Source organism: Ictalurus furcatus, chromosome 11 (genome assembly GCF_023375685.1).
Source record: "Ictalurus furcatus strain D&B chromosome 11, Billie_1.0, whole genome shotgun sequence".
In the NCBI taxonomy this organism is placed as follows: Eukaryota; Metazoa; Chordata; class Actinopteri; order Siluriformes; family Ictaluridae; genus Ictalurus; species Ictalurus furcatus.
This window is the reverse complement of record NC_071265.1, coordinates 632,242-649,312: the sequence shown is the minus strand read 5'-3', so window position 1 is coordinate 649,312 and position 17,071 is coordinate 632,242. Positions and strand designations below refer to the sequence as shown.

The window sequence follows — 17,071 nt, the reverse complement described above, 5'->3', positions numbered from 1 at the left end:
CAATGAGTTAAGCAATGTATGTGTGGTGAGACGCTGTTATTTGTCTCTACCCTCAAGGCTGTGTGATGTTCATGCCCCTTTGGCATGTATTCCTTATTGGGCTTCATTTAGTGGATATATAAAAAGGCATCACTAGGCGGTGAGTCACTTGGTCAGCTGATCACTGTTTCGGGGATTCTGCTGCATATTTCTGGGATTTTGCTGCCCTGCGTCAGAGGTATGTGTTTGTTCTGAATTTCTGGACTGTTGTTTAGAGTGATTTGTATATCGCTAACTGTAAAATTTTTCTATGGAAGTGGCATTTCCTCAGGTGTGCTCGCTGTACTGCATAGTGCGGCTGATTGCCATTTATTGGAGTCAGATCGCTCCACACTAAAGAACTGATTGCATACACCACGCTGCGTGTTTGGTGACAGCTGCTCTCCTGCTTGGTAGGTGTACTTTTTTTGTTTACCATCATAGGTGGTTTCAGTATGTTGCACAGATGCATGATCTAGTAAACTTTGTAGTTGGCTGCTGGATAGATTGTATGATCTCTGCATGTTGTTATGTAAAACATTTCTCTACAGCCACCTTTAAAGGTATGTGAATTCGATTTTTTTTTTAACTTTTCTTTGCATTTTACGTGAATAAACCAGCCATTAGCGTGTCTCTCTTCCTGTTCTGTCACTGCATGGCTTGAATCTTCAACGCTGCTGTTTTGCTTCTGTTCCGTTTCCTCTTTTTTGTTTTGTGTTTTGGTTGTTTTATGCATTTTGGCACTGTGGTTGTTTAAATATTTTTGTTTTGTTTCCTTCTTGCCGGCTTTCAAGCTTGTTCGTTGTTTGTTTTGTGTTGTTTGTCATTTATATAATTTGTTACTATTGCTGCTTTTGATGTTTGTTTGCTGGTGGGTTTAGCTGCTTTGTCTGTTATATTTGTTATTTGTTTTATTACCATTATTATTTGTTTTCCCTTCAAGCCTGGGGGGTGTAGTCGGTGGGCCACTATTTGCACCAGGTTAGACTGAGTTTTTGGTACAAAATAATGCTATATGTGTACGTGTTAAGGTGAGATGAGAAGAGGCCCCCTAAGGGCTACTTGATTGCAGTATTGTCCTTGTTACGGATGGGCAGTGCTCAAGCATATATATCAATATGGCTGGTGTGAATCCACTACGACTGCTTCTAAGGCCATACAGACTTCACATAAGTCAGTAATGAACTTTTTCACAATATCTGTTGTTACCCAGATGAGGATGGGATGGGATTATTTCTTTGGCTAGAATTTTAACAATGGTGTTGGCATTTTCTTTTGAGTATGAGAAAGCTTCTACCCATCTGGAGAATTTGTCCACAATAACTAAAAAAGTATTTGAAACCTCTACAAACCAAGCAAACCATCCCAGCTTTGGATTCGATCCAGTTTCCTCAATGATCTCCCAGATCGGTATGATGGGTTTTTTGGCTACCCTGAATACTTTCTGGTTGACTGCCAGATCTATTTCTCAAGCCTAATGGACCCCAAGCCCAGTGAGAAGCAATGGATAAGGTTCATGTTGTCCCGGTTTTTTGGCTCAGCCTGCCAGTGGACGCAGCGTCTAGCAGCCATGGGATCCAGGGGACTGGAGAATGTAACTCAGTTTGTGGGACTATCCGTGATGGTGTTCAGCTGTCCAGAATCTTTGGCCGTCCTGGACGATCTGTTGGGGGAGGCCTGCCTCACACAAACACCTACCATGCCGTTCACCACCTATTATGGGTGGGCAAACTGGGTAACCTCCTCCCCCAAGCTCCCGCCTAGGACCCACTATGTGGTCTCCTCTGCCGATCTCCAGACAGAGGTCAATGGGGCGACCTCCTCCTCAGAGCTTCAACCTGAGAGCCACGAGGTAGTCTAATCTGCAGAGCTACAGCATGACCCCCACGAGGCGGTCTTATCCTCAGAGCTCCAGCATAAAGTCAAGTTCCTGCTAGAGGTCAATAAGGTGACCTCTCAAGCCAAGTTCCTGTCCGAGGTCCAAGAGATGGCCTGAAGAGAACTGAAGCGCGAGTTCGATGTGCAAGCTCTTGTCGAACTCACATTTTTTGGGTCTTCAGTGACATTGACTTTGTTTGCTTTCTACATGTGCTTTTGTTATGGTTTTTGTCCTGTTTCCGCCCCTGTCTTGTCATTGTTTTCAGCTGTCTTGTGTTTCACCCGAGTACCTCACCGAACAGGCTACACAGATACTAGTCCAGGCTCTTGTTATCTCAAAACTGGACTACTGCAACTCACTACTCTTGGGTCTCCCGGCCAGCTCCATCAACCCCCTTCAAATGATTCAGAATGCAGCAGCACGCCTCGTCTTCAACCAGCCCAAGAGAACCCATGTCACACCCCTCTTCATCTCCCTCCACTGGCTTCCTGTAGACGCCCGGATCAAATTCAAGGCCTTGATGCTCACCTACAAGACCTTGTCTGGAACAGCACCCTCCTACCTCAACTCTCTCCTGAAGGTTTACGTTCCCTCACGCAATCTGCGATCGATTAGCGACCGACGCTTAGTAGTACCTACTCAGCGTGGCTCAAGATCCCTTTCAAGAACATTCCAACTAACTGTTCCTCAGTAGTGGAATGAACTTCCAACCTCAATCCGGACCGCAGAATCTCTCACCATCTTCAAAAAACAGCTAAAGACCCACCTCTTCTGTAAACACCTAACCAACCCATTAAAATAAATAAATAAATAAATAAATAAATTGCACTTACACCTCTACTCTGCGCACTTTGCTTCTTCTGGAACTCAATTAATGGATCTTGTATGGTAGCACTACTTGTATTGTTCTCTGCTTGATATATCGCTTTGCTTGTATTTTCTCATTTGTAAGTCGCTTTGGATAAAAGTGTCTGCTAAATTAATAAATGTACATGTAATAAATGTTAAACCCATTGTGTCTCTTTGTACCTTGCGTAGTTTTGAGTGTTAACTCCTTACTCCTTACCAAGCCGTTATTTCTTGTTTCTCGTTTTTGATTCATGTTTATTGATCTTGTTTCTTGTTTCTCATTTCTGTTTCCAGCCTTGCCCAGTTTATGCCTGTTTGTAGATCTCCTGACCCATTGCCTGTTATTTCAACCACGCTATTGTCTCATGATTCGGATTTGCATCCTAACCTTCATTACAAGGATTACGTGACACAGAGCTTGTTCCTTTATTCCAGTAATTATAAAAATGGACTTTTCCTGACAGCTCAGAGGTGTGTATAACACAAGAAGTGATGTCAGAATAATTAGCCTTTAAGTTATGTAACTAATTAAGTTATGTAACTTCCTGCAAGAGAGCAAAGAAAACTACCAAGGTTATGGCATTTGTAGATAGACAGTTTAGCTACAGAAAAACTAGTAGTAAATTAAAAGAAAGAACTTTATGCTACATTTTTCAGTTCTGCTCCTGAAATCTTCAGTCAGTTTACAGACTTCAGCCTTTACACATGCAGTTGGTAGTTCAGCTTACTAAAGTGTGTCTCACACACTTTTCCCTGTACTTATAAAATCAAAACAGGAGCATCCTACTGATATTCAGATATTAAATTAATAAATTTTCACATACATTGTTCATAGTATACAGTACTTTTTTTAAATACACTTAAAGTGTTTTTATTCTTTATTTCTTTATTTTAAATAATAGGCATGGCATGTCAATTGGTCTTTCGATTTTGTTTCTTAAAAGACTTATAGTCATTTATTTTCCCTGTGTTTTTTAGGTCTTATATGGAATTTACATCTATATATAAATACCTTATTTATGCTCAAAGGCATTTTGCCTGGTGATTCTGAGTTTGAATACTGCATTGTAAAAATACAAATTGTAAATTTGATCTTTTCATACGAAACAGTGCTATGTGCTTAACAGTCTAAAAAAGTCTTAAAATCATCTATTGCTAAATGAACTTTTGCAATCCAGTAATTTGCTTGTAAATAGTGCTAGTTTCTTCAGTTTGTCATGGGGTCTGGAGATCCATGAAGCAAAGCAAGGGGGTTTGTGATTTTTAAAATTTTAGTTATTGTTTTGGAAATCACAGCCCACCATTATCAAAACTGATGTATTTATTAGTGAAATGTCGACTTGGACCTAATGTGTTCTGTTGATTTAAAATGTATTTAAAAAAATTAAGATTATAGAATGAGCTAAAATAAATTGAGCACTAATAACAAAACTATTATTATTATTATTATTATTATTATTATTATTATTAGTGAGCCTTCTTGGCTGGGCAGGCAGAACACAGACACTGGGAGACCGAGATGGTGCCCTAAACAGTGCTATTTATTTACAGTGAGGAGTAGGAGTATGGTTGCAAGGGAGAGGAGGGAGAGCGGGGGCAGTGCTGTCTTGCAAGCACAGGGTGCGATGAGGGTGCTGGAGCTGCCGTGAGGAGAGACCCAGGAGCCGTCGAGGAGGCCGAGGAGGGTCGGCAGAGGCATAATGCAGCCGAGGAGTTTCTTCTCCACTGTCCTCATCATTGTCTTTTGCATCGGCATCTAGAACGAGAGAGAGAGAGAGAGAGAGAGAGAGAGAGAGATGTTAGCATGCATGCGTGTGGAGCTCGAATGGTGGAGAGAAGCCGCTCCAAACCAGAGTGCTGATGAACCAGAGGGTAGCTGTCAAACTCCGATACCTGGTTGAGCCTCCAGAAATCATTGCACAGCCGGGTACTGGCGTCAGGCTTCAGAACCATCACAATGAGGCTGGACCAGGGACTGGTAGATTCTTTGAAGATTCCATCCCACAACATCCGGTTGACTTCCTCCTCAATAGGTTGAGGATGAGCCTCTGGGACACCGTAGGGCTGCTGTCTGACCACCAGTGCATATTCTGCTGCCCCACCTCACAGCCATGTTTGCTCTTGCTGTCCAAAACAACCAAGGTGCTGGAATGGTGCTGTCCCTTTAGCCCCGCCGTCATATATTATTATTATTATTATTGTTATTATTATTATTATTATTATTATTATTATTATTATTATTATTATAATCAGGAAATGACTGTGACAGGAGTGAAATATCTCCAATATCTTTTTGACAGGATCATCACTAATAGTATTTAAGACATTTCCTTTTCTACCCTGGTGTTTACTGTGTGAGTACTCATGACCTGAAATCCCAGCAGATAATTACATAACATGTGTGTAGACTGGAAATGCGGTAACTGGTGCACACTAATGATGCGGTAATACAAAAGTTAAAAATTAAATGACTTTGCAGTGAGAGAACAGGTCTGAAAAAAATAGTTCCAGTAAACAAATAAATGTGATGGAATTGCTGATGGGTAATCAGGAAGTGGGTGAAATATTTTTGAGAATTGGTATCAGCAGAACTACACAAACCTGTCTGACTCCATTCAGTGCAACTCATCCAGATGAGGTCAGCATGTCAGTAATTTGGTCTGTAATGGGTTGGGCATGATGACTTAGTGGTTAGGTTGTTTGCCTCACACCTTGGGTTGGGGGTTCAAATCCTGCTTCTGCCCTGTGTGCACAGAGTATGCATGCTCTCCCCATGCTTCAGGGGTTTCCTCTGGGTACTCCGGTTTTCTCCCCCAGTCCAACGACATGTGCTGCAGGCTGACTGGCATTTCCAAATCGTCCGTAGTGTGTGATTGTGCCGTGAAATGGGTTTGCACTTAGTCCAGGGTACCCCGAGTTCCCTGCATTAGGTGCCAGGCTCCCCCGCGTGTAGGATAAGCAGTATGAAAAAATGGATGGATGGTCTATAATTCTGATAATACCAATATTGACTGTTGAGAGGCATATTTAAATAAAACATTAATTTTAATGCTTTTAAAAAAACTTTTTTTTGCCTGGACCGTAAAAAAAAAATCTCAAGCCAAAAAAGTCTGTAGCATAAGCTTTATCATGAATGCAGACTTGCTGGATGCAAGTTTATTAAAGTTTGTGAATGAAGAACTACACAAACTCTACAATTTTATATGCCAAGAGCCAAAACTGTTTATCATGAACTGCCATCAGTAACACACAGCTAACATCTACCACTAGGTGTCAGGATTCCCCTGCCCGAACACTTGATTGATGTAGAGACTGAATAACAAAACATGTTCAAAATGTATTGCTTGTAAGCAGTAGGAGCCTGCGAACCTCCACCTTAAAAATTGAACAGTTAATAAATAAAAATATAAAATCTTTGCATACTGCTGGTTTACAATAAAAGTAAAATCACAATTTGCTATTCTGAGTTCATGTTTACAGTTAAGCCACTGATCTCGTCAGCAAGATGAAATTTAAAGTAAGTCTCAATGCAAAATAATTCCTAAATTACTGAGAAATATGTAAGATATGTAAGATTGCTTTCTGGACCGGTCTGATCCATCCTGATGTTCTAATTCTGGTTGGAGTTCTCATCAGTTGGAAGTCACATGCTGCTGCTGAGGATGTCCCACATGGTGCAGCTTAAAGATCACTGAGATTACTGAGGATGCTTCCACTTAAACACCATAAAGATGCTTTGGACCTCAATTCATATGAACAGTTATGCTATAATAGCTTTAGGACTACAATTACCACAAACAGTTTTACACTCAAGTCTCCATCAGTGAACAGTGGAGAAGTTCAACAAAACAGACTTCCTGTAGAAACTGTAATGAATTTCCTGCTTACACAACTGCACTATTTCAGCATGTAGTCTTAGAACATTTATAGAAGGGGTGTATTTATTTATAATTGCACTATCCGGTGTCACCCAGATGAGGACGGGTTTCCTTTTGAGTCTGGTTCCTCTCAAGGTTTCTTCCTCATATCGTCTGAGGGAGTTTTTCCTCACCATCGTCACCTCTTGCTGCTCATTAAAGCTGCTTTGGGACAATGTCCACTGTTAAAAGCTCTATACAAATAAAACTGAATTAAGACATGATTTTTTCTGGTGCTGCTGAAATCAGACAGACTTTTAAAGGTTAAAGAAGCAGGTACAGTTGACAAGGCAATAAAGGTGAATGCACAGTTAATGGTTTATATAGAAGTGATTATTTGTTTGCAGGAGAGTGTGATCAGTCAAACTTGATCATGGATAGATGGATTGCGAGTCATGTTAGAAATGTTATTTGTTTGCTCTGTTGTTTCAGCAGTGGAGGACAACTATTGTGGTGAGAAGTCCATGCACTGAAATTTGTCAATTTGACCACTGCAAACAGTCTGCACAGTCCCCCAACACACACACACACACACACACACACACACACACTTCCTCTTGATAAACATTTGATTTTGCATCTAGAGATCCAAGAAATATTGTTATATGAAGGATATTATGGTCAGAACCACAGCAGTTACACAGACAGATAAACATGGCATAAATACACAGTTTGTCAAAAATTATTTACATTTTATTATTATTATTATTATTATTAGTAGTAGTAGTAGTAGTAGTAGTAGTTGTTGTTGTATTATAATAAACCTAAAATGTCCATGAAATGGAAATTCCAAGGAAATTATTTCTGATCACAACTATAAATATTAACCACTTATTTCCTTTTCTACCCTGGTGTTTACATTATGAGCGTGCATGACCTGAATTCCAGAAGATAATTACATAGCATGTACAGTGAGGGAAAAAAGTATTTGATCCCCTGCTGATTTTGTACGTTTGCCCACTGACAAAGAAATGATCAGTCTATAATTTTAATGGTAGTTGTATTTGAACAGTGAGAGACAGAATAACAACAAAAAAATCCAGAAAAACGCATGTCAAAAATTTTATAAATTAATTTGCATTTTAATGAGGGAAAAAAGTATTTGACCCCCTCTCAATCAGAAAGATTTCTGGCTCCCAGGTGTCTTTTATACAGGTAACGAGCTGAGATTAGGAGCACACTCTTAAAGGGGGTGCTCCTAATATCAGTTTGTTACCTGTATAAAAGACACCTGTCCACAGAAGCAATCAATCAGTCATATTCCAAACTCTCCACCATGGCCAAGACCAAAGAGCTCTCCAAGGATGTCAGGGACAAGACTGTAGACCTACACAAGTCTGGAATGGGCTACAAGACCATTGCCAAGCAGCTTGGTGAGAAGGGGACAACAGTTGGTGCGATTATTCGCAAATGGAAGAAGCACAAAAGAACTGTCAATCTCCCTCGGCCTGGGGCTCCATGCAAGATCTCACCTCGTGGAGTTGCATTGATCATGAGAACAGTGAGGAATCAGCCCAGAACTACACGGGAGGATCTTGTCAATGATCTCAAGGCAGCTGGGACCATAGTCACCAAGAAAACAATTGGTAACACACTACGCCGTGAAGGACTGAAATCCTGCAGCGCGCGCAAGGTCCGCTGCTCAAGAAAACACATATACATGCCCGTCTGAAGTTTGCCAATGAACATCTGAATGATTCTGAGGACAACTGGGTGAAAGCGTTGAGGTCAGATGAGACCAAAATGGAGCTCTTTGGCATCAACTCAACTCGCCGTGTTTGGAGGAGGAGGAATGCTGCCTATGACCCCTGGAACACCATCCCCACCGCCAAACATGGAGGTGGAAACATTATGCTTTGGGGTTTTTTTCTGCTAAGGGGACAGGACAACTTCACCGCATCAAAGGGACGATGGACGGGGCCATGTACCGTCAAATCTTGGGTGAAAACCTCCTTCCCTCAGACAGGGCATTGAAAATGGGTCGTGGATGGGTATTCCAGCATGACAATGACCCAAAACACACGGCCAAGGCAACAAAGGAGTGGCTCAAGAAGAAGCACATTAAGGTCCTGGAGTGGCCTAGCCAGTCTCCAGACCTTAATCCCATAGAAAATCTGTGGAGGGAGCTGAAGGTTCGAGTTGCCAAACGTCAGCCTCGAAACCTTAATGACTTGGAGAAGATCTGCAAAGAGGAGTGGGACAAAATCCCTCCTGAGATGTGTGCAAACCTGGTGGCCAACTACAAGAAACGTCTGACCTCTGTGATTGCCAACAAGGGTTTTTAAACCAAGTACTAAGTCATGTTTTGCAGAGGGGTCAAATACTTATTTCCCTCATTAAAATGCAAATCAATTTATAACATTTTTGATGTGCGTTTTTCTGGATTTTTTTGTTGTTATTCTGTCTCTCACTGTTCAAATAAATCTACCATTAAAGTTATAGACTGATCATTTCTTTGTCAGTGGGTAAACATACAAAATCAGCAGGGGATCAAATACTTTTTTCCCTCACTGTAATTAGACTGGAAATGCAGTAACTGGTGCAGTGCAGTAACGGGTGCAGTAAGTGATGCGGTAATACAAAAGTTATTTTCTAAAATAGTGAATAAAAATGTCCTCCCCAGGCCAAAGACATGCGTTGTAGACTGATTGGCATCTATAATTGTCCGTAGTGTGTGCGATTGTGCCCTGTGATGGGTTGGCACCCCGTCCAGAGTCCCCTGGGATAGGCTTCCCGTGACCAGAGGTCAGAGTTTGGGGCTCTCATGATTCAACTGAGGGGTGTAGGAGAAAAAAAGCAATTGCAAAATGAAAAGGCCATGCACAAGCTCTGCTGAGCAAGTGTGGAAGAGTGTTGATCTTCTGTACTCTAAACAGTCTACTGGGGAAATTGCTGAGTGATGGAAGGAGCATGTTGAGGAACTCCTTTACTCAGTAGACCAGAAATCTCTGGTGTACTACTTTTGTAGAACATCTTTGTGGTTGATGCCTTCATAGTGGCAAGGCTGTAAGGGTGGATAAGATTTGGACAGGGGTGGAATACAATGCACTGGACCTCTGCTGCCTGATGTGATGCTGAAGTCTGATCCTGACACTCTTATACTGCTCTGGGTCTTCTTGAATTCTGGACCTGCCTGATTTATCCTGATGCTCTACTTCCACTTGGAGCTTCTGCACTTAACTTTTCCTGCTCTGGATAGTCCCATATGAGTACTAAAGATTTGCAAAAAAGTTTATGTCCTAAAGTTCCCCTTGCTTCAGTGGAAATACCTCCACAGATACTGTACCAAAAACTGCTCCTGTAATCAGAAAGACTGTCTTCTGCTCTTCCCATGACTCATCATTCATCATTTACTCTTCTACACATGTATACTGTCATGTTATTCTGTGTCACCCAAAAGAGGACGTGTTCCCTTTTAAGGTCCTCTTAAGGTTCCTCTCAAAATTTCTTCCTTATGTTGTCTTATGGATGTTTTCTTCACTTCTGTCACCTCTGGCTTATTCATTATAGATCAAAATCTACATCTGGATTTCTGTAAAACTACTGTGTGACAATATCTGTTGTTAAAAACATTATACAAATAAAAATAGCTGTTACATTTTGCCCTCATTAAAGTTCAGGAAGTGCTTTTTTAACCTCATTACATAAATGTTCTGCTTGTTTGTTTTGTCAAGGACATGAAATTCTTGTGATGAAGATAATTGCATGCTATGTGCCTAAACTAGAAATATGATAGTAGGCTATTTACATACTTAAGGAGGACATTCCAGTGATGTAATAGATCTGACAAATAGCACCATGGGAAAACTGGGTAGATATAACAGTGTGCCAAGAGAGAACCAGAACACTTGCTGACTTGCACAGAGACAGAGACAGAGGGCTGAATGCAAATATGCTGAGATATCAGTGTGTAGTCATGGCCCTGGTCCTATATTTAAAAGGTAAAGTATTTGCTATTATCACTCTTAGCTGATAAATGTTTCAATATTTATTTTTCTTTGTTTGCTTGAATAAAGGAGATCAGAATATAAAAAAGATTTTGACTGCAAAATGTAATTCAACTGAATTTTAAACCGATTCAAAACATTTGTGTCCTACTAATAAGAATAGGCTTTGTGATCAACAGCTTACTAAATATTTGATGGATTTTATAGTGATATTGTATGTAAACATTGTATTTTACATTTCATAATGCGTATTCTATGTGATCTTTTCACACTACAGGCTCCCTTTCCCAACTCAGTGGTAGGTACTCATCTCAATATTAAGTCACGTTTATTTTGTCCTGTTCTGCTCAATCAGTGAAAAGAGAGAAATAAATAAACGTGTAATAGAGTTTCTCCTTTTCTCAGTATGTGGTCGTGCACATTTTAACAGCCGTATTATGGGTGGAGAGGATGCTTCAGAAGGGGCGTGGCCATGGCAGGTTAGTTTACAGAGCCATGGTAAACAGGGCAGCCATTTCTGTGGAGGATCCCTTGTCAACAAAGACTGGGTTCTAACAGCAGCCAGCTGTTTCTCCAGGTTAACATCACACACATTAATGCACATAACACTGTACTGACACTACTCAGAGAGGTAAATGAACAAATGACTGAACATCTTTCTTTCTTTCTTTCAGGGAAAGAAAGTCTGCTGTGACTGTGTATTTGGGGAAACAGACTTTCAACGGCTTCAATCCCAATCAGATGATCAGATATGTTAAGGAGGTGATCCTTCACCCCAACTACAACAGCACAACCAAAAACAATGACATTGCACTTCTGCGTCTGCACAGTTCTGTCACCTTCTCAGACTACGTCAGACCAGTGTGCCTGGCTGGACAAGGCAGCCTTTTCCCTGATGATGCCATGAGCTGGATCACAGGCTGGGGAAACATGAACTCTACAGGTAAAATGCTGACACAAATCCATGGCTCCATGCACAAGAAGTTCATTGACTGTGTTCTCTTTAGAGAAACGCTAAAACTCAAAGGCAACTGACCATGAGTGGTGTCTGAGAGGAAACATCCTGGATTTCTCCTGTTCGAGTGTTTGAATTAGGATGTGTTTAGAGAATACTCAGACAGCCTCCAGACCCTAACGAGCTGACCATTAAATCTTAATTTGAGCATGGCTGGGGCTGGAACAACTGTATATCAGAACATATTGCCAGGCATTTCTCTATCTGGCAAGTCGCCAGCTGAATATTAGTCCAGCTAAGCTATAACGTTGTTCAGTGTACTCATATGCAGATTAAGTTTTAACTGGGGGGCACAGTAATAGAAAAAGTAGCATTGCTGCCTCACAGCTCCGAGGTCCCTGTTTCAATCCTGAGCTCTGGTTGTTGTCCATGCAGAGTTCCTCATGTTCTTTCAGGGTTCATGTGGGTTTCTTCTGGGTCCTCCAGTGTCCTCCCAATCCAAAATCATGTAGTTAGGTGGCCTGGCTACTCTAAATTGCCCCTAGTCAGTAAATGACTGTGTGAATGTGTGTGCATGGTGTCCTGTGATGGACTGGTGTCCCATCTTGAGTGAATTCTCCAACCATGCACCCAGGATATAGATTAGATGGCCTTGACCAGAATAAAGCATTACTGAAGATGAACGAATTAATGAATTAACGAAAAAAGATGGACATTAGCACCTTCCTGTGTCTTGACATATCTCAATTGTGGATGCATGACAATGTTTCCTCTTTATGTGAGATTGTGTTAAAGTTTCAAAAACATTGAACGCATTGTCCTCTTTGATAACTTTATATACTACTGGTTGTGAAGTACCTTAAGTGTCTGGGGAGCAACCAGAGTTTAAACTAACTCCTCTCAAGGCATGGTTTAAGACCGACTTTAGTCCCAGACTTACAATCAAACAAATTCATACACACAAAGATATGAATATAAGCTGCTACCTTTTTAATAAATAGTGATGTTTATTTGTTATTGTTTGTGTGTAGTGCCTTTGCCTGGTGTGCTGCAGGAGGCAATGGTGCCCATTACTAATGCTTATCTTTGCGATTATCTACTGAATCCTGGATCCATTACCACAAACATGATCTGTGCTGGTTATATAAATGGAGGTCCAGGGATCTGCCAGGTACACTCAGCAAAATATCTGAACCTAGATCAACCTTCTAGTGTGAACGGATAATAGAACTGTTTGGCCCTTTACATCATGTCTACAAAACAGTGAGATTACAACAAAAGTTATTTTCTCTTCTGAAAGGGGGACTTTGGTGGTCCGTTGGTGACGAAGCTCGGTGCAGCCTGGATTCAGGCGGGTATCATGAGCTGGAGTAAGGGCTGTGCGCAGCACAACTCACCTGGTGTGTATACTCTGGTGTCCCAGTACCAGATCTGGATATCCAGCATCATCAAATCAGACCTTCCTGGATTTGTCAGGTATAACATTATTTGGTCATGAATTTACCTAACAAACTCAGGTCATGATTCAATGACTGGCTTTAAGTTTTGGCTAAAATGTGTTCTTGTGTCTTTCCAGGTACCAATACAGTGGGACGACCGGTGGCAGTACTGATGGATAACAATATTTATTGGTTTACATGAGATTGTTTTACTACACATGTCTATATTTATTTATTTTTTTTACTGGAGATGAAGAGAATAGTTTTGATATATAGCTTTTATAGTAAAGCAGTGCTGTAATTATGATATAATCCGTTTATTTTGCATAATTAAATTGTAGACACATGAATGAATGTCTCAGTTGCCAAGTCTTTATTTCAGTTGTGGACTATTTGTGAACAATTTGGGATAAATTACATTTTACCTCAAGCAGGTACATTAATAAAGCTTTTTACTGAAATAAACGGTTTTTTGAATTCCTTTGTGTATTGAGACCTTGTCATTGTGAAAGGGCATGTGTACCACAGAGCTATGTCACCAGGAGCCTAATGCTCCTAGTAGGGCCACCCTTGAACAGTGAACATATCTGGGGTGAGACATCAGACAAAGAGCAAATGGTGACATGGAGTTGGGGGTCAGGTGCAAAGTCAGGCAGCAGGCACGCGATTGTCAGTCTTAGGAAGAATAAAATATCTGCATACAGTAGGCTGGTGTGTGTGTATATATATATATATATATATATATATATATATATATATATATATGTAGGTATATATATATACCTATATATATATATATATATATATATATATGTAGGTATATATATTTGTAGGTACCAGATAGGGATGCCCACTCTCCATTTTAAATGAACTTAACTACAATTATTTGCTTATATATATATATATATATATATATATATATATATATATATATAAGCAAATAATTGTAGTTAAGTTCATTTAAAATGGAGAGTGGGCATCCCTATCTGGTACCTACAAATATGTATAATGAGTTAGTATTAATGCCATAGTCTATAGGTGAAGTAAAGAACCCTAATCTCTTGAATAAATGATTCTCCAAAGCCAAATATTCTAAATGACTTCGTCATATGTTTTCTCTGCACAAATTTGACTGTTGCTGGTTTTACTTTTGTCATGGAACAGCTTGAAAGCAGGGACATAGATTAGCTTTATAGTTATAATGCCTGATGAGGTTGGAGAATACATGGTGAGGGATCTGAGAACGTTCCTCCATTCAGAACCTCTCCAGATCCTTCACATTTCGAGGTCCACGCTGGTGGACTCTCCTCTTCAGTTCACCCCACAGGTTTTCTATGGGGTTCAGGTCAGGGGACTGGGATGGTCATGGCAGGACCTTGATTTTGTGGTCAGTAAACCATTTTTGTGTTGATTTTGATGTATGTTTTGGATCATTGTCCTGCTGGAAGATCCAACCACGGCCCATTTGAAGCTTTCTGGCAGAGGCTGTCAGGTTTTATTTAATATCTGTTGATGTTTGATAGACTCCAGGTATCCCAGACATGTTCATAAATCCCTGAGGTCCCAGTCAAGTCTCAATCTTTGTTCTATTTTTAGCAAAAGTTATTTCAGCTAGTTATTATAATTAACAGTGTATGAGGCTAAATTAATTTTGAAATAATAAAACTGATTACTTCTACACAAAGTCATGTTCATTTATTCAAAATTGTCTAATAAAGAACACAAGGTTTTACTTAAATCATTAATTTAATTTTTATACACAATCAAAAAACTATTACTTTAAAACTATTAATAATGGTCACTCGGAACTCAATTTTTAAGTGATTTTTATTGGAAATTCACTTTGAAGCAATCTTACAGCAAGACTAACTTGATTACTCTCCCTTCAAAGTGCCCTTCAAAGGGGGATTTATACCATTTGGAACAAAGAGACTGTCACCACAAAGGAAAAAAAACTGTGCTGTGTATTTTGAACTATTTCAGTTGCCATAGTTTGCTGTAGTTCTCAAGCAATGATGAGTAAGGTTGTCTTCTAGTAACCATCAGCGATAACAAAACAGCAAGGATGTATAGATGCAATTTAACTTGGTAAACTTGGATATTATATGCATATGTGCATGTCCATAATCATAAGGAATATGCTTTATAATTTCTTTATAGTATGTTCATGTACTTTATAGTTATTTGTTTCTTCATGCCTACTGCACTGAATCCATGGTGACTAAACAAATTACAGGCTGGATTCAGGGTGATATCCCTAACTGGGGTAGGGGCTGTGCAAATCCCAACACACCTGGTGTGTATTCTCTGGTATCCCAATAAAGAATCTGGATATCCGAAATAATCATTATTTGGTATTATCAAACATTATTTGGTCATAAATAGGCAGAATACAGTCCCCTCTGAAAGTACTGAAATGGCAAGGCCAGTTATTTAGTTTTGCTATACACTGAAGACATTTGGGTTTGAGATCAAAAGATGAATATGAGACAATAGAATTCAGAATTTCAGGCATTCATTTCTTGATGTTTATGTCTAGATGTGTTAAACAACATAAAACATGGCACCTTTGGTGGCAGATAACCCAATTTTTAGGCCAGCAAATCTATAGGAACAGATAGTCTTAAAGTAAATTAAAGTAAATACCACTTAATATTTCTGGATGGATGGATGAACCATAATCAAAAAAATCATAGATATCCAGAAAATGAGTCTTGAACATGAACGTGTAAGCAATGTTTCTGAAATTAAGGCTGCTGCATTTTCAACTAACTGGGGCTTGTTTATGAACCTATGGGAAATTCCAGACAGCAGGGCACTATATTTGTACACCTTCAAGGTGGCAAAAGCAAGAATTAATTTTGTATGCATCACTTTTTAGCAAGCCTGTGTCAACAATGAAAATCTCCCTGAGACGGAATGAGGAAGAAACCTTGTAAGGAACAAGCGTAAAAGAGAACCCATCCTATTTTGAGTGATGATAGTGAGATTTTGTTCATTACTTTAAATGATTGTCAGATCTATTTACTCTAATACTCTGTCAGATTAGTATTGGAGGCCTAGTCTACATCCTGATGTTCAGAAATGCATCAGGTCTTGTTCTGTTTGTGATCATGCCAAGACTCCCAAACAACTACATGATGGCAATCTAGAACTCTTACCAGCACCCCAAAGGCCTTAGAAACACCTTTCAGTGGACTTCCTTGAATCAGAAGGTAACAGTACCATACTGGATCTGGTGAATCATTTCTCTAAAGCTTGTCTGATACCTCTTCCAGGTCTGCCCTGAATGCGTTCCTCTGCGTTCATCTGATTCAGTTTGCTGGAATGCATTGGTTCCCATTGCAGGCTTACATTCACATTGTGAGTCTGGACTCTCCCCCACCCACTGATGGAAAGGTTAGGTGTCATCAACAGCCACACCTTGGACCAACAAACATAGTTCTTATATGTTTATTTAAAGACGTGTTGTGTCATGAGTTTGAGTACAACAACATACTGTAAGTTCTATCTACTTGGGTGAGAGGTCCTTACACTAAAGTGCCAGGCTGATCACCACTGCAGGAAGGGTCCAGAAAACAGGACAAGAGAGTGAGTGTGGTCCATAAAAGGCCTGCACCTGAGACTCCTGTACACGTTGTGTCAGACTTTTAAGATTCACCGATGCACGAATAGGGAGATAAATAGAATCCAGCTGCATCAACTATGCTATAGATCACCCTCAATCCATGTCCCTCTCCTTAACCCTGTAGTTCCAGGAGCCCTGCAGGATGCTGCAGAAATATCACTGTTTGGTCTCATGAAGAATAAAATATTAAAAGTGATAAGATAATAAAATATGAAAAGTTTGAAAGTACTTACCAAAAGCACAGTCAATAAGCCAAGCATGTTGGATTACACCCTGGATACCAGTTCATAGTTATAGCTAAGGAAGTACTAGTTGTTCTTGTTTGTTTTCTTCTGTCACATACTTAGAGTTCTTGTCACAAAGATAATTGCATGCTATTAGTGTAGACTGGAAATTCTGTAATTTATACAAATGTTATTTCCCTAGTAAAGGAGGACAG

General features: G+C 40.0%; 1 protein-coding gene across 1 annotated transcript; it reads left to right on the top strand.

The window, feature by feature from the left end:
* Positions 1-10,473: 10,473 nt before the first annotated feature.
* On the top strand, positions 10,474-13,607 carry LOC128614803 (serine protease 27-like). The gene is made up of 7 exons (XM_053636419.1): positions 10,474-10,604; positions 10,888-10,908; positions 11,016-11,187; positions 11,285-11,553; positions 12,597-12,736; positions 12,866-13,041; positions 13,142-13,607. The coding sequence occupies exons 1-7, from the start codon at positions 10,556-10,558 to the stop codon at positions 13,182-13,184; spliced, it is 870 nt and encodes a 289-aa protein (XP_053492394.1). The 5' UTR covers positions 10,474-10,555; the 3' UTR covers positions 13,185-13,607.
* Positions 13,608-17,071: the final 3,464 nt, after the last annotated feature.

Bases quoted from the DNA above. Each gene is read 5' to 3' on its own strand.
- LOC128614803 (XM_053636419.1), top strand. From the start codon at position 10,556: ATGCTGAGATATCAGTGTGTAGTCATGGCCCTGGTCCTATATTTAAAA. The intron at 12,737-12,865 runs GTACACTCAGCA...CTCTTCTGAAAG, and splicing joins GAGGTCCAGGGATCTGCCAG to GGGGACTTTGGTGGTCCGTT. The intron at 13,042-13,141 runs GTATAACATTAT...GTGTCTTTCCAG, and splicing joins GACCTTCCTGGATTTGTCAG to GTACCAATACAGTGGGACGA.